Here is a 20,910-nt window from a genome sequence, read left to right on the forward strand (position 1 = left end):
TGGTCACTGAACTGTTTTCCCTGTCTCTTTTTCCCTAAAAATAAATTAAATAAAGCATTAACATACCATTCCAGCCTTTTCTGCTGTTGTTAATTTTTCATCTAATTTTAAATTAGCTGAACACATCATTGATTCTTCTATAGAAAGATGAGGTAGAAGATGATCATCCTGCATGATGTAACAAGACATCTTCCGGAAACTACGGAGATCTCTTTCCCTTCCACGGACTAATATCTCTCCAGATATATTCTTTGTTCTGTAATGAAAAACAAAATTGTCACAATTTGAGAACAACAAGATTAATTTTTCCTAATATTGTAATAGGATCCATAAATACACTATCATGTTAAAGATGCCTTGGTTCTCTTGAGATCTTCGCCAGTTGGTAATAATTTTTGATTTGATTATACAGTTACCAGTACATGTACATCAAAGATGTTCGAATTGGACTGTACACATTGTCAGACCATCATTGTGATATGGATGTTTTACATTTCTTTTTTAGTGTTGTGAAATTTTTATAGTGGTTTTCAATGTATAATGAACCCTTGTCAAAAATACGTTGGTCTAAGGAGGTAAGAACTTGAGGTTTCCATTATATGGTGAGTCTAAGAATATTCTGTATAGGAAGAGAAAGTTAACTAGGATTTAACGTCTACTTGACAAAAGCTAGGTTAGTTCGGGACTAACATTTGGTTTAATTTTACTTCAATACTTTGCTTAACATAGGAGTATTTAGCAATGGGAGGAATCCAGAGGAAACCAGAGGACCTGGAGAAAACCCACAAGGTTGGACAGGTGACCCTACACCTTGTCACATGCAAGTGGGGAATCGAAACCAAGCCACTTTACTCTATAACAGACATTATAATCTAAACCATTCGGTGGCCCAACCCTGCCATTCTGTATATGACAGCATTCATCTTCTTGTTAAAAGTGATAATACCTCTTTAAAGTAGGTATATAAAGTTCTTTTAATACGTCACAAGTAGTATCGCACGAGATCAACTTGACATTGTTCAAATTTCAACACACAGCATATAGCATATTTCCAGACTTTATAAAAATTTAACATCCTCTTCTATAGATAGACTTTATAAAGATTTAAGATCCTCTTCTATAGCGGTAAATTTGTGTATTAACCGTTTCTCATTATTCTTTTATCTATTTTTATCCAAACTCTGCTCAGTCCTACTATCATATTTATTTTCAGTTCAGGACCGCTCTGCATCTACATGCCTGAGCTTTTCTTAGAACAAAAACAGAGTGTTGTTAACATAGCATATAACAAGATATTGACATCAAAGATTGCAATATATGAAATATATCATTTGAATTTGATACAACTAAACAAGAAATTTGAATTCTAGATACTTAGTAAAATCTAGGTGACCTGTCAGTCATATCATACATTTTTTTTTTTATAAAATGACAATTGTCGGTGAAACAGTTTTTTGTACAATCAATAATTAGATCAGTGTTATCATGACAATGATTGGGAGTATAATTAATCCATCATTTAATTTTATTGCTCTATTTTTTTATAACCAATATGTTTATTTAGATATAGCTATTTACTGAATATGGATTGGAGGTCAAGTAATTTTATTTATCAAATGAAATGGGGTTGAATGTTATTCTTTTCTACATGGGATCTTCATTTTTTGTTCCATCCAGATGACTAAACACTTAATCCAGAACCACTGACAAGGGGAAACCTGAGTCGGAAAATCCCAAGGAACTATCTCAATCAACATGAGGTTCGATGCAAGGACCTATAGTTGAGTCAACTGCAGCACAATTTTAGGATCATTTTGAGACTATTTTTGTTTGGTTATTACTTCTATGGTTGATCTCTTACAAATACAAAGTGGGGAGGATTTTGTCTGGACAGTTATTTTTCTGCATAGATTCCTCAAATTCAAAATGTCAAGGGATTTCTTACAACCTTTCCTCTCATCTTAACGACTAGATCCCATGTAAACCTTACAGGTGCTTGCATTAATTTATTTGTTTTACTGTATCTCAAGAAGTAAATAGCATAAAAGGTGTATAAATATTAAGAAATATTTGACCATTAGAAGCAGCTTTACACAAGACCATGCATGAATAATAAATACAAGTATAAACTTGCCTGTAGCCAGCTAGTATGTTCATTAATGAAGATTTACCAGCTCCTGAAGGGCCCATTATAGCTGTTAGATGTCCTGGCTTAAAATTCCCAGAGATGTGCTTTAATATGGTTTTGGTCTCTGAAATTATAACATGACATTCAAATTTTCCATTTTATCACACAATATAAATAGCCCCCTTGTGGATATCTTGTAAAGTACTATGTTTAAAGGGAATAATATAATTTCTATTCTTTCACACAATAACTTGCCCCCTTGTGGACATCTTGTAAAGTAGTATAACAATATGTATACCGGTAATTTAAATTTTTTAATTTCTACAACAACTTTCCCTACAATGTTTTTTTATGAAATGATTTACTAATCTATATAGATGTGTATTGGTGGATCCAAGTACAAGTTTAGTCTAATCAGTGACAAAATATATTTCTGTAATGTATATTAATTTGTTGGTAACAAATAGGAGTGTCAGATAACTGAATATACATAGAAGGTGGGGGTTTATTGTCTTCACACCTTTTTGTCCTTTGCTCCCAAACCCCACTACAGGTAAAAAAAATATTGATATTTTGGAGGGTCAAATATGCTGGGATAGTTTTAATATTAAGTCTCGAGGAGGAGCTCTAACAAAATATATACCTCCGTGCAATCTTTTTAGATGGGGTTTTTGGGTCATGCAAATTATTCTGGCTTGCACTAGCTCATTGTCGCTTCAACATTGTACATGTACATTAATATTTACATGTAGTGCATATCACTCTTCTGTATCGTTCTAACTTAATATTTCATTGCCCTTTTCTCACAACTTAATGTATTGGAAGAAGAAAAGTTTATCTCCCAAAGAAATAAGAAAACTTCAGGATTTTAATGAAATGTAATAAATTAAAAATATAGACTCCAAATCAACAAGGATTGTCATGTTGGCCTATGAGATGGTGGAATTTTGCCAATCTTTACATATTGAGTAGACGTGTTAAACTAGTGGGGATCAAAGGTCATTACTTATTAATTATTATCCTGACATGTACGTACAGAGGTTAAAGTTATAGCCTTCGGCCAATTTGAACGCAAATAACCTGACCTAGATTGTACGATATTATTTGAACAACAGGAAAAGTATGTTTTTCTCTACTGTGTCTTAAAACAGATCAATCTGACAAAAAGGCAAAAGTATACACAGTTTTTTTGGTTTTTTTCTAGTATTTGTCAAAATAAATATAGAGTTTCTTTAAATATAAAACAATGTATCAGAAATTTTTTCAAACAATAGCCCAGTAATCATCATTAAGAATAAATGCAAAGTTTCGTTACTTTTCAATAAAAACCATCATAAAAGAAGCAGTATGGAAGATTTAGACAAAGAGCTGGTTGTTCTTGCTATAATAGTTCAAATATAGATAAAGAAAAATGAATATACTGAAATTTCAGTCAAATAAATTTATTTGGTGTGAAGTTATGAATGTTTGAAGTTTTGACAAGATATCTTAAATTGTCTCCACCAAAAGCCAATTAACAGTTTATATTCTCAATTGTAAAGTACCATAGCCACAATAATAAAACATGTCTTAATTTTCAGTCCTATCGGTAGATATTGTCTAATCCACTCAATACTTAAGTCACCCGATAGTCTAGAGAGTTGATTATGGGCTTGTCGTGCAAATAAATGTCTAAATAATAATTTAAAGCTAGAAAAAAACATGCAATAGACAGATTGAGTTCTTACATAATGCATCTTTTAATAATATTTAATACCAATCATGTATGTCATCTGTATGTCAACTGAACATTTAAAATTGCAATCTTGTACCACTCTAAAGATATGATTGTTTCATGAATTGTTGTAACCCTATATGTATATATTAAAGTTTATCTATGTCTATAAGTATTTATACAAATATTTATTGATCATTAAAGTACACAATCAATGTGGTGTATTACATAATACAATAAATATACAATAAATATACAATATACAATTCAAAATCATTTTTAATATACCTGTAGTATTTATTTGTAAAAGAATTAAACCATAAATTCATAAATGAATATTCTTTTAAAATAATTGATATATAAATTCATCAGATTGTTTTTGATATTTACCCCAAAAATGGTACGTCATTTCTTATTTCATCACTAATGAATTAGGCTAAAATTAGCTTTTCATTAGTCATGTTTTGTTACATGAAGTAGTTTTTATATGTTATTATACAAACACGCTATTCAGGAAATGTTTCTCAATTTAGTAAATCATGTCCACGAACTAAAAAAACAAAAAGATTTTACTTATACCTTTTGAGTGGGAATCCTTGACTATATACGCTAGTTCCTTGAACTGTATATCCACAGGTCTACGATAAGGTAGATGAGAAAATGAACCTTTTGTTTCTTTACTGACCACACTTATATCATTGTGTGCTTCTATATCACTTTCCGAATCACTAAACATAACTTTCTTTGGTCCGTCATTCTGAGCTTTGCTCAGATGCGATGGTAAATGAACATGAACAGACAGTAACTCAGCCATTTTTCTTTAAGTATTATCGACAATTGTTACTTTTATCCGGTTGATTCAACCATTTTATCGTCACAATCCACCAACTCTGTCTGAAAATGGAGAAAAAAAGAAATTTTAATCGAGTGGGTCTGTCAATACAAGACCATATGTTTCTTCCTGTGAATGAGTAATGTTAAATAAAATCCATCATCTATAATGGCTAACCAGTACATTCTTGTTACAAATGATGTCTGTGTAAACTTACAAGATTTTAACAGTTGGTTTATGTGAACTAGATAATTTATATGATTAACAGTCAACACAAATTGATATTTAACAGATCAACTAAATGAACTAGTCGTGGATAAGAAATGGATTCTCCTAGAAGCAAATCGGGACATCCATGTGATCAAGTAATAGGTCAAAATTCACCAATGACCCCTAACCTCGAACCTACGTTAAGGAACACAATGTAACAGACTTTGGACAGCGGGTTTAGCCCACTGTTCTAAATTATTATCTAGTGTAAATTAAGTCATACAGAACCACCTTTGTCATTTTATCTTCATTAATAATGAATCTATACCACTAATATTATACACTGGCTGTAGCTAGCAGAGTTACTCAATTTCATTAAAAATGTCAGTGAGATTAACAGTCTGTATACAATGTTGAGTAATAAGTAGGTGGTATGAACAGCTTCATCTTAAATTAATGTATATATCAAGATCTGTGTCAAATATTGATATTTTCTATTACAGTGTTTTCAGTCTCACCAGTCGGTTTTTTAAATATTGTCAATAACTGAATTTGGTATAAGTATGTGACTTTTTGACATTTTATTTTTACTGCATAATAAAATGTATTTGAAGAAATTTAAAATTCAAGGTCCTGCGAGTTCACTGATATAACCTTCAGTGATTCTGTTAAGAGTCAACTAGAAACCAAAAATAATATTACCATGTTATAACCTTCAGTGATTCTGAGCTAGAAACCAAGAACAATATCACCATGTTCATGCAATTTACAAGAAAAGATAACCTTTATTCAAGGGTCTGTGTTCCTAATAGCAGACAGCACCAACATGATTTCCACATTAATGGTATTCGTGGAATGACACATGTATGCTAACAATATCTAGTTATTCTGAGGGCTGTCATTTTTACTTTAACAGACCAATATTTCATACATATATAAAGATAGGTTGCCAGGCAACACAACAGCTATATCGTCCGGGCAGTCAACAAGAGTTGTTGCATATTTTTTCGGTAATGAAACATTTATAATACACTAAAATCTGATTAAGAGCAACAACCCATGAAGTAATTATCAGAAAACCATTAGAATTTGTTTGTTTGTATAAAGTTCTGCCCCATGCTAACGTTTTGTATACAAAACTTTTAATATCATGGATTTAGCTGTTCAAGACATAAAAATCCATTGAAAATCAATATACTTGTTCGTCTCAAGATCTTAAACTCTGTGTATCAATCTGAAGTCAATCGGATGATAACTTTAGCCTTTAGAGTGTCACAAAGTGATCAAGGGTCATAACTCTGGCAGTAATTATAGGAAATCGCTGAAAATCAATAGGCTTCTTCGTCTCATGACCTTAAACACTGTGTATAAATTTAAAGTCAATCGGATATTAACTTTAGCCTCTAGAGCGTTCACAAGATTTTTCAAAGTGATCAAGGGTCATAACTCTGGCAGTAATTATCGGAAATCGCTGAAAATAAATAGGCTTCTTTGTCTCATGACCTTAAACACTGTGCATAAATTTAAAGTCAATCGGATATTAACTTTAGCCTCTAGAGCTTCCACAAGATTTTTCAAATCAAGGGCCATAACTCTGGCAGTAATTATCGGAAATCGCTGAAAATCAATAGGCTTCTTTGTCTCATGACCTTAAACACTGTGTATAAATTTAAAGTCAATCGGATATTAACTTTAGCCTCTAGAGCGTCCACAAGATTTTTCAAAGTGATCAAGGGCCATAACTCTGGCAGTAATTATCGGAAATCGCTGAAAATCAATAGGCTTCTTCGTCTCATGACCGTAAACACCGTGTATAAATTTGAAGTCAATCGGATATTAACTGTGACCTCTAGAGCGTCCACAAGATTTTTTGAAGTGAAAAAGGGCCATAACTCGGGCAGTAATTATTGGAAATCGCTGAAAATTAATAGGCTTCTTCGTCTCATGACCTTAAACACTGTGTATAAAATCAGATATTAACTTTAGCCTCTAGAGCGTCCACAAGCAATTGTGGACGCCGGAACGACGGATGGACCAAAGTTGCTGAATGTCATTTAAAGGACTTTGAATAAACTGACATTTTCAAAGTTGAATCTCTAAAACTGAGAGAGAGAGAGAGAGAGAGAGAGAGAGAGAGAGAGAGAGTTTAACATTGATACAACACCAACTAGGTGAGTTTGGGACTAACATAATATGGTACAATTCTGTTTTCATTAAATTTGCCTGTGCGTTGGTTTTTTTTAGTCCAGACAATAATAAACAACTCAGCACCACCTATAAGTTGCCCCTTGTGGGTAAAATCTAATTATATTTTCATGAACATCAATGACCAAAAAATTTGAAATTGCTTCGAAAATGCGCAATTGCATGGGTAACTTTCAAATCCATAAATCCTGATATAATTTTTGACAATCCAAAGTTCCCATCTATTGATTTTATTGAACCATCTTTAATTTCTTTTAATTGTCAACTTCTGGATGATAACTCATTTCAATCCACGAACATCAAAGTAAAGACGATATGTAAACAATGATTTTAGTTTCGATTGCCTAAATAACTAAACTCTTATTTTGGCTGAATTTAAGTACTGGTAAGCAAAATGCTTCTTGGCCTTCTGCCGTGTTGTATCTATAATATTAACATGTTGTGAAAAACAGAATCTCAGAATGAAATATTAAACTACGTGAACTTCAACACAATTACTGATCTTCTTAGTTCTGTTAGAAATCAATAAATCTCTGATACGGTACCTTTTATTAAGTTTCATATCTAATTTTGACCTATCTCTAATTACTTTTACAAAAATCAACCGTTAAATTGATCCTTGCCTGTAATCAAAATACAAAGTCAAATGGATGCATTGAGTAAAATCAAGTGGGATTGGACTAGCCACATAAGAAAATTCGAATTATGGAAAGTCAAGTGGTACCAGATGTTCATGGAAGGGTTGTCATACCCTGCCATATGCCTGACACACTAGTAAATGACTGTTATTATGACAATGTTTTTAGAATGTGTAGTCCTATTTGTCAATCTCACGTACACCAACAGCACAGCGCTAGACTTATTACTGACATTTAGAAACAGCAGTCCACAAATAGATAAGCTACTAACTAACCTGATTGAGCCATTGAAAAAGTTTATCTCAGTTGACATAATAAGGTTGAAAGTTTAATATCCTTAAAGAGGTATCATCATTCACAAAGAAAACAAATGTTATCAATTTTGAATATATTTCAAAAAAATATTAAAGACTCTCCTAATTAGGCCTATCAACAATCCAAGCATTGTCCAACTTAGTGCACATCACTTTCTGCCAGCATTTTTAAACTCCTTGAAGTCCACTTAAAAAGGTAAATGAATCGTAAATTTTAAGTTAAAATGTATCATAGCTGTGGCATGTCAAATTTGCCTCAATTTTTACAATATATTGAATCTAATTTGAACAAACACTGTGTAACTGGATAGTAAAATCTTTTCTTGATTTTCAACAACCAGTCAGACCTCCTACATGTTAGTGCTAAGGCCTCCTTTAGGACACAATGGTCAAGTACAATTTCACCACCAGAAACCTTTCTTTGAAATATTCAATATTTTACTATACTGTGCAATATCTACAGCCCAATAATATCAGTTAATATATAACACAAGTTAATTGTAATACTCAATGTTTAATGTGATAAATATACACCAGTCTGTTTATTAGTTAATTTATTCTGCTGTAGCTCACAGTGAATATACATATAACGCCCACTGTTCCCATAATTTATACCAATGATTCCCAATAACAACCAATACTGAACATACATATTACCTGGGCCCTGGACTCTACAGTGCTTATTTCTTCTTTGTTAGATGATGAATTCAAAACATTTAATCTAAAATTAATTCAGTACTTTTTTGTCTCAATATATAATGACAGGTATAAACCTAGTCTTAGCAGGTGCTTGACAAATTGTTTATGGTTTATTATTGTTTATATTTTGAATTGTATACTATATGGGGGCACCAAAATCTCCTAACTGTTTAGGACCTCTTTATCCCTGCAAACATCTTATAAATGATCAGAGAGAATAGAGAATACTTAATCTTTCTAGAACACCTTATACCACTTCAAATTTTGGTTTACAGGTAACCAGTCTTTGTTTCCTTTACTTTTTATTAATTTACTATGGATAGAATTCTAAGCCAGCTAGGATTTGAATATATTGTTGTCATGATTGTTTAAGGTGAAAATAATGATCAATACATAGGATATACAACATTATTTTCCGACCATCCATGTATAAAGCATGCACAGGTACCCGGACCAGTCGGACCAAAGACCACTCGGACCAAGACCAGTCGGACCAACCTAAAAGACCACTCGGACCAAAACGGAGACCACTCGGACCAACCTAAAAGACCACTCGGACCAACCCAAAAGACTACTCGGACCAATCAATTTATGTTGGAAGACCACTCGGACCAATATTTATGTTGGAAGAACACTCCGACCAATATTTATGTTGCCTCTCGGACCAATTAATTTATGTTGGAAGACCACTCGGACCAATATTTATGTTGCCTCTCGGACCAATTAATTTATGTTGGAAGACCACTCGGACCAATATTTATGTTGCCTCTCGGACCAATATTTATGTTGCCTCTCGGACCAATTAATTTATGTTGGAAGACCACTCGGACCAATATTTATGTTGCCTCTTGGACCAATTAATTTATGTTGGAAGACCACTCGGACTAATATTTATGTTGCCTCTCGGGCCAACCCAAAGGATCGCTTCTCAATCCAATTATTCACTTAAGAAATAAAATACCGATTTTAAATTAAATAAATATTATTTATTTAAAAAAACAATACAAAGAAGCGAATAATTTATAGGTGAATCTATACATAATTTAAAAATGTCCTCCTTCCTTACATAAGAGCAAATATTCATATTTATTACATCAACAATTTATAAAATAATTTTTTATTTTTAATATGCCCGTGACATATGGTACAGGTAAGTAGAATATTCATATTTTTTTTTTTTAGTTTTTGATATGCCCGTGATATGTCTAGTGACCTATTCGCTGGGACCGTAAATTAGACCAATTTTTCTTTAATAGTTGGCTTGTGCTGATTGCTTCTTCATTGTTTAGTTTCCAAATCGCAAAAAGTTTTCCCTGTATTGAACGGTTCGGTTTTTTTGGGTGTCTTTTTAATTTTCCTCCAGATATCATTTTCATCTGTTGAGGCAACACATACTAATGTATTAATCACTACTCATTTATCGTTGTTTTGTTAATTAATCTTCTTTGATGTGCTTCATTATGATCAAATACCACGGGTAAGAACATAACACTTATAATTTTCATATTAAAACAAACACAATTTATTAGCAGTCCGAGTAGTCATATTAAATTCTATTCTTTGAATGGCATTTAGTAATTGGAACATAATCAATTTGATTAGTCATATTAAAACAAACACAATTTATTAAAACAACAATTTTTAGTAGTCATATAAAAACAAACACAATTTATTAAAACAAAACTTTATTATTGGTCCGAGTGATCTTTTTGTTTGGTCTGAGTAGTCTTTTTGTATGGTCCGAGTAGTAATTTCCATATTAAAACAAACACAATTTATTAAAACAGCAATTTATTAGCGGTCGGAGTAGTCATATTAAAACAAACACAATTTATTAAAACAAAACTTTATTATTGGTCCGAGTGGTCTTTTTGTTTGGTCCGAGTAGTCTTTTTGTTATGGTCCGAGTAGTCTTTTGTTTGGTCCAAGTGGTCTATCAATTTAACCGAGTGGTCTCGGACCGAGTGGCCTTTGGTCCGAGTGGTCATGCATTCCATGCACAGAATAATGCACACAAATACAGTGCAATATTGCTTATACTTATTTTTTGTAAAAATATGACACTATGAAACAATGTTTATAAAACGAGTATAGTTAGTTTATAAAACTAGTACAGTTAATTTTCGTATATATTAAACAATTAGGAACTACATTCAAACGGAGAGAGGAACTCATGGAGTTTAACGGCCATTCAACACAATCTCGGTCATTTCGGGACTATCATGTACAATTTTGTTTTTGTTTCCATTATTCTCTTAGTTGCGCGTAGGGGTCTTTTCCAGTAGGGGGAAATTGGAGGATCCTGAGAAAACCCGAGAGGTTGGGTAGGTGACCTTACTCCTGGTCACATACAGACTTGTGATAGAAACCAGGCTACTTGAATCAATGACAAAACTCATGATCTAAAGCGTCTTGTTAGACCACTACACCTTTCAACCATTCCTCAACTTCTAAACACCCCTTGTTTCAAATTTTTATTATATCACTTTTTCTCATAAACTATTGGACTGTAAAACATTATGAAAATAAATTCCCAGCTTAAATTACAGATTAAATTTAGTGGGTTGTTGATTAATTAAATTTGTATAGTCTCCACAGCTCATTATCTACATTAAATCTAATTAATCATCCTACATGTACCGGTCATTAATCAATATGATTCATATATATATACAACACAAATTTAAACAATGTTGAGTTCACATTGAGATATAGTTCAGGAAATAATGTGGCAAATAACCTAATTCCTCAGTATGAACAAAAAGATTGTTCTAAAATACATTTGGTAAATTGTAGGATTATTTCGAGTCACGTTTGAAGACACATCTATTCGATGAAAATAAACACTAAAAGAATCCCCAAAAAACTTATATGCGCATTAGGAATCTTATCAAAGTATGGTTTGCGCTATACAAATTCTGTGTTGATTGATTGAGACAATTGTCGCAAAATGAAAGTTTCCATGACCACCAAAGCATATAATACATGTAGCTCAAAGACCTTTAATTAGCAATGCCAACACAGGTTTATTCTCGACACTAAAATGTGTGCAAAGAAACCGTTGTACTTACTGTTCTGTATGTCAATGCAGTCCAATAAGCCAGTTTTAACCATAAACAAAAATTAAGCAAAGGAACAAATAAATTTGACTGATATAAAATATATGCACCATAGGTAATCAAATAGATACTGCAAACTCTAGATCAATGTTCGGGGAATTCAGCCAATCAAGGAATTGGTACGTTAATTCTACCTATAGCTAGATTGACATTTGTTTTCCCTCTAGTAAAATATTATTGATACACGGTAAATACTTCCTAACAATTATTGGACTAATTAATTGCCAGTTTTCTATTGATGCAAGCACAATTCTAGTTCAGTGTAAGTTTTTCCAGGAGAGGAAGAATGATGGTGAATGATGATGTACAATCGTATAACTAAATCTAAACAACCAGAAAGAATTCCTAGGTCAATTCTTAGACATCATATAAACAAATTAACTTGTCACTCACCACTTGACTTCTAACTAACCATATAAATAACTACTTTAATAGACTAGATACATTCTAGCTTAATCGTTACTCTGTTCTATAGTCCTTTAAGTATTGGGTACAGCCTAACAGCGAGGATATGTACTTAATCCAAGCTTATGTCTTTAGCTGGGTAAGATCAGCTGTTATTATAAACAACCCAGCAGATATATATGGGAAAGGCTGGACTAAAATCTATTGACCTTCTGTTCCAGATGATCACCTTAATTATCCTACAAACATTGCATGTTTCATAATAATATTAATACTGTTATTCTAAGTTCTACATATGGCTGTACTTTTAATAATAAACATCTACATAACAACCACCATTGCCATGATTAATAAAATTTAGTTTCCCTTCACACACATCTCTTGTAACAAAGCCCTGGTCTAAAGCTAAAAATAGAAATGCCTTCATCACCCAAGAAAAAATAAAAACAAACCGTGTGGCCTCTAATCTTCAATGTCAGCAAAAAAACCCTCTATTGCCGTCAGTAAAAACGACTGTTCTTCTAGTTATGTAGTAATCCAAGATGAAAGCTGCGCGATTTGGGGGAATTAACGAGCTTTTTGCATCCAAACAAAAACACACATAAATTTCCTTACTTCATTGACATACGTCACAGAGCACCTCATTATCATAAAGAATCATAACAAGCCATGATTATAGATGTACAGAGTTAACATTTCTCGGTGTTTATTATTTCACTCCCGAGGAACATTACATTTACTTTTCCCTATATTGCATATTAAAGTATAAACTGATATTAAAAGTACAATACTGTTACCTTTCCTCTCTGTCTGTTATCCAAGCACAATTTGATGTAGCACGTGACGGTATAACTAATATCCGTCGTTGATCAGTTTCATTGGCCGCCCTTTCAACGTCATGGCGCGCGCTTCAGGATCTATTTTAAAATGTTTAATACTATAATGCTGGCTGTCACTGTTCATTTAGAATTGTTTGGAAATCCATGGAACGAACAATTTAAACTGTCAATTATTCAAAAGGCACTACGCCTAGAAAGCTTACGCCTTTTAAAACATGTGGTAAAAACATTTTGGCGGGAAAAAATATCCCCGGATTTTTTAAGAGAGAAAGATATTGGATCGAAAAAATCGCCCAGTTTCTTTTTAGAGATACTAGAGAGAGAAAGTCCAGTCCACACAAACTAGGTCATTTCTGCACAAACACATAGTACAATTTTATTTCAATAATTTGCTTGATAGGGTTTCTTTTCGCAGTGAGATAGGAAAAAAGAGGCGCCGGAGAAAAATCACCAGGTTGGACAGGCGACCCTACCCCTACTCCTTCTCACTTACAACTTTGAGATCGAAACCACGTCACTTGAGTTTGGTTCCTTTCGATATTCGCGCCTATCGGATTGTGACTTTCTGAATTATGGCACCTGATTGTACGAAAAATCGCGTTTTATCTTGTGGTCTCTCTACGTCACAATTTTTATGCGATTTAAAAAACCGTTTGAATATACATGTACCACCGTTACACCATAATGATGGCTGAGTTCGAATTTCGTGAAAATCGGACCAAAACTGCCGGATAAAATGGTCGTCTCTCGTACACAAATAGTGTAAAAATAGGGTATGTCAAGGTTGTGGACTCTCTAGAGGCCACAATTTTGATCCGATTTTGATGAAACTTTAAATTTATGTTTATATCACAAAGATCTTGGTTCCTTTTGATAATCGCACATATCCGAACGAAACTTCCTGGATTATGGCCCCTGATTGTTCGACAAATCGCATTTTTAGATTCTGGACCCGTTAGAAGTCACAATTTGTGTTCAATTTAAAAAAAACAAACGTTTAAATATATTACGGTTACACATCAATCAAGGTTGAGTTTGAATTTCGAAAAAATCTGGCCGAAACACCCGGACAAAATGGCCGCTCCTTGGTTGTGGACACTCTAGAAGTTACAATTCTATCCGTTTATGATGAAACTTTAAATGTATGTTTATAGTCTAAAGATCTTGGTTCCTTTCGATATCTGCGCATATCGGATCGTTACTTCCTGGATTATGGCCACTGAATGTACGAAAAAATCACGTTTTTAGCTTGTGGACCATCTATAGAGATCACAATTTTTATCCGATTTTAAAAAAAGTTTAAATGTATCACTATCATCGTTATGCCCTAATGACGGTTGTATTCGAATTTCGTGAAAATCGGACCTAAACTCTCTGCCAAACTGGCTGCTCCTTGTACGCAAATATTGTAAAAGTATGTCATACCAAGTTTGTGGACCCTCTAGAAGTCACAATTTTTATCAGATTTTGATAAAACTTAAAATATATATTTATGTCCCAAATATCTCGGTTCTTTTCGCTCTTTGTGCATATCAGACCATAACTTTCTGGATTATGACCACTGATTTAAGAAAATTCGTGTTTTAAGTTTATGAACCCACTAGACGTCACAATTTTTATCCGTATGTGATGCCAAGGTTTTGGACCCTCTAAACTTAAAATATGTTTAAATCCCGAAGATCTAGGTTCTTGTAGATATTCACGCATGTCGGACCGTAACTTCCTGGATTATGGCACCTGATTGTACGAAAAATCAATTCTTTTTCAGCCTGTTCTCTGTCCATCTCTTGCAAAATGTGGGCGTATCCTGCATGGCAACCACTTGTTTAAAACTGTTATCTTAGAGCAACTGGTTTCGAGTTCAGTCTGGATTATTCTTGCCTTTTGGCAAAAAAGTTTACAAAGTTGCCACTGCCCGTACACATCTTTAAAGTGTCTTAAATCAAGTTCTGATTATTGCCATAAATAGGCATTATGCAAGAGCTAAATATGTCTACTGCAGGCCTTTCTTTAGGCCATAAATGTTATATACACTATTAAACATACATTATGCAAGAGCTAAATCTGTCTATTGCAGGTCTTTCTTTAGGCCTGAAATGTTATCTAAATTATTAATTAGACATTAATTAACTTATCCAGACCATAATCAACTCTAGATGGCATCGCTAGCCTGCGATCTTTAGTGGATTGTGATCCGATTTACTGCATAACTTTCCTTCTCGATTAAACGATTAAATGGATAATCGAGACTATGCTGTTTAACGTACTGACTTTAGTAATGATAACCGAGGCTAGGCAGAAATTTCATTCGTTTAGTTCTCGGTTCATAGTGGATCAATTTGAATGAAATTTTCAGCAAATTGCCTTTACGTTATCTAGTTTTTAATTATTATAGTGAGAACTGCCAACTCCTTATTGAATCTCCCATAATGCATCTTTAATTAGACATTTATTTATTAAACATACATTATGCAAGAGCTAAATCTGTCTATTGCAGATCTTCTTTAGGCCTGAAATATTATCTAAATTATTAATTAGACATTAATTAACATATCCATACCATAATCATATCTTGATGGCATCGCTAGCCTGTGATATTTAGTGGATTATGAGCCGATTTAATGCATAACTTTCCTTCACGATTAAATAGATAAACGAGACTATTTTGTTTATCGTACTGACTTTAGTAATGATGATCGAGGCTAGGAGGAAATTTCAATCACTTAGTTCTCGGTTCATAGTTGATCAATTTGAATGACATTTTCAGCAAATTGCCTTTACATTATCTAGTTTTTAACTATTATAGTGAGAACTGCCAACTCGTTATCGAATCTTCCATAATGTATCTTTAAGATGATAAGTCCACAATCAAGTCTTGATGCCATCGGATGCGTCTAATTTGAAGTAGATTAGAACGGTTTGGCCATTTAATGATTTATTTAAAAATGGTATCAAGGCTCGAACAACCAGTACGGTGGTTACAATCAGTGCACACATCTTGTCAAACCTTCAAAGGCGAATATCTTCGCTCAGAATAAGGTAATTTGAATGAGATTTTCAATATATTCATTTTGCATTATCCATTTTTGAACAATTATAGCAAGAACGGCCAGACATATTTCTAAATCTTACATAGTGTACCTTTAATTATTTTCTAAAGTACCTGAAGAATGGTTTATCCAAATATCAACCTGCATCTTCTTATAAACAAAATGCTTGCACTTATAATTTATGACCAGCTTCTTTATTTTCATTTTGTTTTATAAAGTATTGCATTACATAATAACATAGCATAAATGTGTGTTTTTAATGGGAATATTGCATCTGTCGGTTCTCCTTCAGAAAGGATAACTACGTTTGAATACATGAAATTTGGTACAGTTCCCAAAGTACGTCATGTTTATCGTGTTATCCCCCAGAGATCTAGAATTGTTACCAAAATGCACCTATAGAATGAATGTCCACCAAACCAAAATTGTCGTGTTGTGGGCACTGGGCACTGGACTGTTCCGAAGACTCTCGGGGGCTTATAGTGAGCAGTGACCCCAAGTTAGTTTACGATCTAGATTTGTACTATGGAATGACCGTTTCTGTTAATACCACGGCTGGCTACACCCCTTTACAATTTCTAACCTTGTCATTGATAAGAAGCAATAAATACAAATAGTACATTAATGTTTAGTCAGTATTTGGAATATTAGATGATATTCGGTCATTAAATTAATGATTTACGAGCTGTATTAAACCTCTATAATCATGTTTAAAAACATATTTTGTAATGAAGGATCACCCCATCCTCGGTATCCCAAGTGGTCTCATTCCGTTCTACTCCATTATATACCCTGGGTTCATCCATCGGGTATTCACTTATTTAAATTATCTGCCCTTGATCGTAGCTTGATTCTACGAACCAACCAAGAGAGAGTTTACAAACCAGCCTTAGCCATATTGTTTACGTTCACAACAATAATATGGACAGATGCCCTAAAACATTTTTTTGATGGGAGAGATGTTTTTATGTATTTAACTTTTTTTTTTGATTGTTCGATAAAAATAGCACAACCATTAAGGGCAGATAATTTCATTACGTGTCTTCCCATGGATGAAACCAAGGGTTAGTGTAGTGGAACGGGATGAGACCACTGGGGATATCGAGGATGGAATCGCCCCTGACTCTCCTCCTTACAGTATCAATTATCCTTAACAAAGTTTCACTTTCCCACCATTGGGGATGTGGTCTTTTTATTGCCCCCCCCCCCCCCAGCGCCTTTCGAAGAAAGCAGGGGACTATTAAAATGGGTCCGTCCGTTACACTTTTTGGGACACAATAACTCTCCTAACTGAGCTAGTATGTTCAAACTTGGTGTAGGTGTTTATTAGGTCAATGTCTTGATGGAGTTCAAAGATAAGCATTTTCTGCTTAGGGTAAGCAGAGATAAGCAATTTGATTGGTTGGTGCTTTGGGACACGATAATTTTAGTTCCAATTAAGTGAGAGTGAGGACACTTAGTATATAGTTTTATCACATCAATACCTTGACTTAGTTTGATAATGAGCATTTTCTGCTCAGGGTAAGCAGAGCGATAAGCAGTTTAAGTGAGAGTGATGAAACTCCGAGTATAGATTCATTATATCATTACCTTGACTAAGTTTGATGATGAGAATTTTATGCTTAGGCTAAGGAGCGATAAGCAATTTGATTGGTCAAGACTTTGGAACATAACAACTCTGCTTTTTTAATTGCGGTAGAATGTTTAAACTTGATGTAGATGTTCATTAGGTGAATGTCTTCACTGAGTTCAATGATTAACATTTCAAGTTAAAGCTAAACAGAGCTAAGCAATTTCACTGGTCGATGCTTTGATTCTATCTGATAAAGAGTGATGGAACTTAGTGTATAGTTGATGATCGGTTTGATTGCTTGATACTTTGAAAAAAATAAATGTGCTATTAAGTAATATGTGTCATCTATTTATTTTGGGATTTTGGCGGGGGACACCCGCCTCACTGTTGGCTTGTTAATTCAAAGTTTTGTGCTTTTCATTTTTTTTTTATGAAATATTTTGGCAAGTTTGTGTGTCTGTTGATTTGGGGGACTTGTTCACCTAGGGTGCATAATAGTCTGGCACCAGCCTTGACTCTGGAAAAACCCCACTGAAATTAATCTGTATGATTCTGAAATGGCTCCAGGGACCAGGGTAGTGGCATCATTTCTGGGGTAATGTCAACTGGACTGTCAAGCAAAGTGTGTCATGTCATTCAGAATGGATATAAATTCTGAGATTCCATGTAAAATATTCCCAGAGCATTTTTTTTAAGGAATCTAATGTACTATGGGGAGTATCTCCCCAGCCCCATGAATTGTTGATATTCAAACCTTAGAGGAGCTTTGGGATGTGCTCTGTGTTACAAGTATGTTTAAGTATGCTACCAAATGCTTGTAATTTTCACTTCACATCATCAGTATTGCCTTACTGCTTCTTTATTTTTTGTTCAAAGCAGTGCAGCAATTCTTTTCAGCAAAAAAAATACCCTGAAAATTAATAATGCACATAAAAGATTCCTTGGGAGTTGATATCTGGAGTAGCGGTAGTAGCATAGTATAGGCAGCAACACTACCTTCCTACCAAATTCTCATCCCTGTCATTGAGCAAGAATCATAGAAAATACATATTTGCGAATCGTAACCCTTGGCTAGCGAAGATGATTTACTGCAGGATGGTGGACTGAGAGTCTAAATTGTATCCAACATATTTTATGAAATCTGACATCAGTATTTAATTGCACACTATTTTATCTAATTTCTTAACCAATAAAAAAAAGTCTTTATCTACAGAACTATTTTAGATAAAATATCACATTTTGTTACCATATCATTATCATGACTTTCCCAACAATTTGACAATCTAAGTTTGATACATTTTGACTCTGCAATGTCAATATGTTAGTTTCAAAATGACCAGAGTATTTTGTTGATGAGAAGTTTAACCCCTACAACTTCACCACCTTACCACACCAAGCTGATTACTTTTTAAGATAAAACAAGAAATCATTGTTATTGTCAACATAAATTTAATAATATGTTAAAACTAAGGAGCACACACATTGGAATGTAAGCTATGGCTAACATTAAATAAACAGGAACTAAGGTAATCAAATTACTCTCATAGCTCACTTACTATCTTGAGAAAACTAAAATATCTTTTAACCTACATGGTACAAACAAAAATATTTCAAATATTAGATTTATTTATTTAAAACATCATTTTAAATTAGTCATGAAAAACAAGATTAGCTGATATATCACGATAGCAGAGAGTTTTCTTATTTTTTAAACATGCATTAATTACTGGGTCTATCAAACTGATTTGGATAATGATTTAAGGCATTTTAAAAGTTAAGAGATAGACACAAGTAATTAATTTTAAAAGATTAAAGCATCAATGTGGTTTGATTTACACAAATATGTGTTGAACAAAATATAAAAAAAAGAGTAAGCACTTTAAGTTAATAAATCAAATGTATAATAGTAATCATATAATAAAAATACATATATAATAATTTGGTTAAGGATTTTTCAGGTATTTTAGCTCATAAAATAAATTATTCTATAAATATTCTATATATCTTTACATGACTATATTCACACATAAATAAGGAGACAGTTGACAGATTTTTATTCTAATCATGACCATTCCCCCTTTTTTTGATTTAAATGCTTTTTTAGCGTTTAACGCTTGCGTAACCATACATTTATCACATTTATTTGAATACAGAAATGATGAGATATATCTAGCAAAATGTTCATGATATTTTAACACTGAAAAACCCTTGATTTAAAACTATCATGTAAGTTTCACACACCACAGACCTAAAGCATAGTACATGTAATACTATAACATATAATAATTATATATTAAATATGGGATAAAAATAATTAATACACATTCATTGCGGGTCTGCAACCATCCCTTTAAAAATCTTTCTATGCTGGAAGCAGGTAATCAATTGTTCAGATTCCATTCTCAAATGATTAAGTAGAATCTTTCTTTGAACTTCAATAAACTATAAGCCAACATAATATATACCTTCACTGTATGTGTTGCAACCCAACTTCTCATCCTAAGACAAAAGCTATTAATGTGTAAAAACATTATTATAATATAAGCACCAATTCTGTGAAAATGGAGGTATCTATTTATGTGTACCAAAAATCAACACTGCTGTCTAATGTTACCAATATTCTACTATTTACAATTTTGTCCAATAATATAATTAATAATACAAATCAAAACAAACTTCATAACAGTATCCCCATTATTGTTTTCACAGGTAAACTTTCAGCAGGCACTAAATATAGCAACAATCAATCAGTATAAATATACTGTGATACATACTAAAATATACACAAACAGGTATTTTCCTACCCACTAGGCAAGGTCTGGGCTAATCTAGACTTACAAATAAAATCAAAGAATTCAATTCATTTTTTCACACATCAGTCCAATTGGAGGGAATATACATAATATGTGATTAATTGCCATTTTACTTTAAAGGACATAAAAATAATATTTTGTCATTTCGAATAGATAGAAATGATGATTATGTATGGTGTTTAAATTGAATACAGCTTTTCTTCTTTTTCAAAAAAAAAAGAACCATCAATGTATATTTTACTTCAACAAAGTGAAATCCACTGAATAATGAATGTAATGAAATGTTACGATCTGTGATATCTAATTTTTCAGCTAACCATTCATTGTTACCACATACAAAAAGGTAAAAAGATATAAGTTTTTGGTATAAA

At 33.0% G+C, this 20,910-nt stretch overlaps 1 protein-coding gene across 3 annotated transcripts in view; it reads right to left on the reverse strand.

Annotated features, from left to right (window-relative positions):
- The window catches only part of LOC126829536 (ATP-binding cassette sub-family G member 1), a 33,314-nt gene extending 20,193 nt beyond the window's left edge, over positions 1-13,121 (reverse strand). Inside the window, exons 1-4 of one of the 3 annotated variants that reach the window (XM_050559480.2) lie at positions 13,062-13,121; positions 4,422-4,736; positions 2,135-2,252; positions 67-256 (exon numbers count right to left, since the gene is read on the reverse strand). In XM_050559480.2, coding sequence (XP_050415437.1) covers positions 67-256; positions 2,135-2,252; positions 4,422-4,656 — 543 coding nt within the window. In that variant the 5' untranslated portion in view covers positions 4,657-4,736; positions 13,062-13,121. Of the gene's footprint in view, positions 1-66; positions 257-2,134; positions 2,253-4,421; positions 4,737-4,891; positions 5,123-13,061 lie in introns of those variants that run through there. The other 2 variants (XM_050559481.2, XM_050559479.2) reach the window with 2 other exon arrangements.
- Positions 13,122-20,910: the final 7,789 nt, after the last annotated feature.

Source organism: Patella vulgata, chromosome 8, assembly GCF_932274485.2.
Source record: "Patella vulgata chromosome 8, xgPatVulg1.2, whole genome shotgun sequence".
In the NCBI taxonomy this organism is placed as follows: Eukaryota; Metazoa; Mollusca; class Gastropoda; family Patellidae; genus Patella; species Patella vulgata.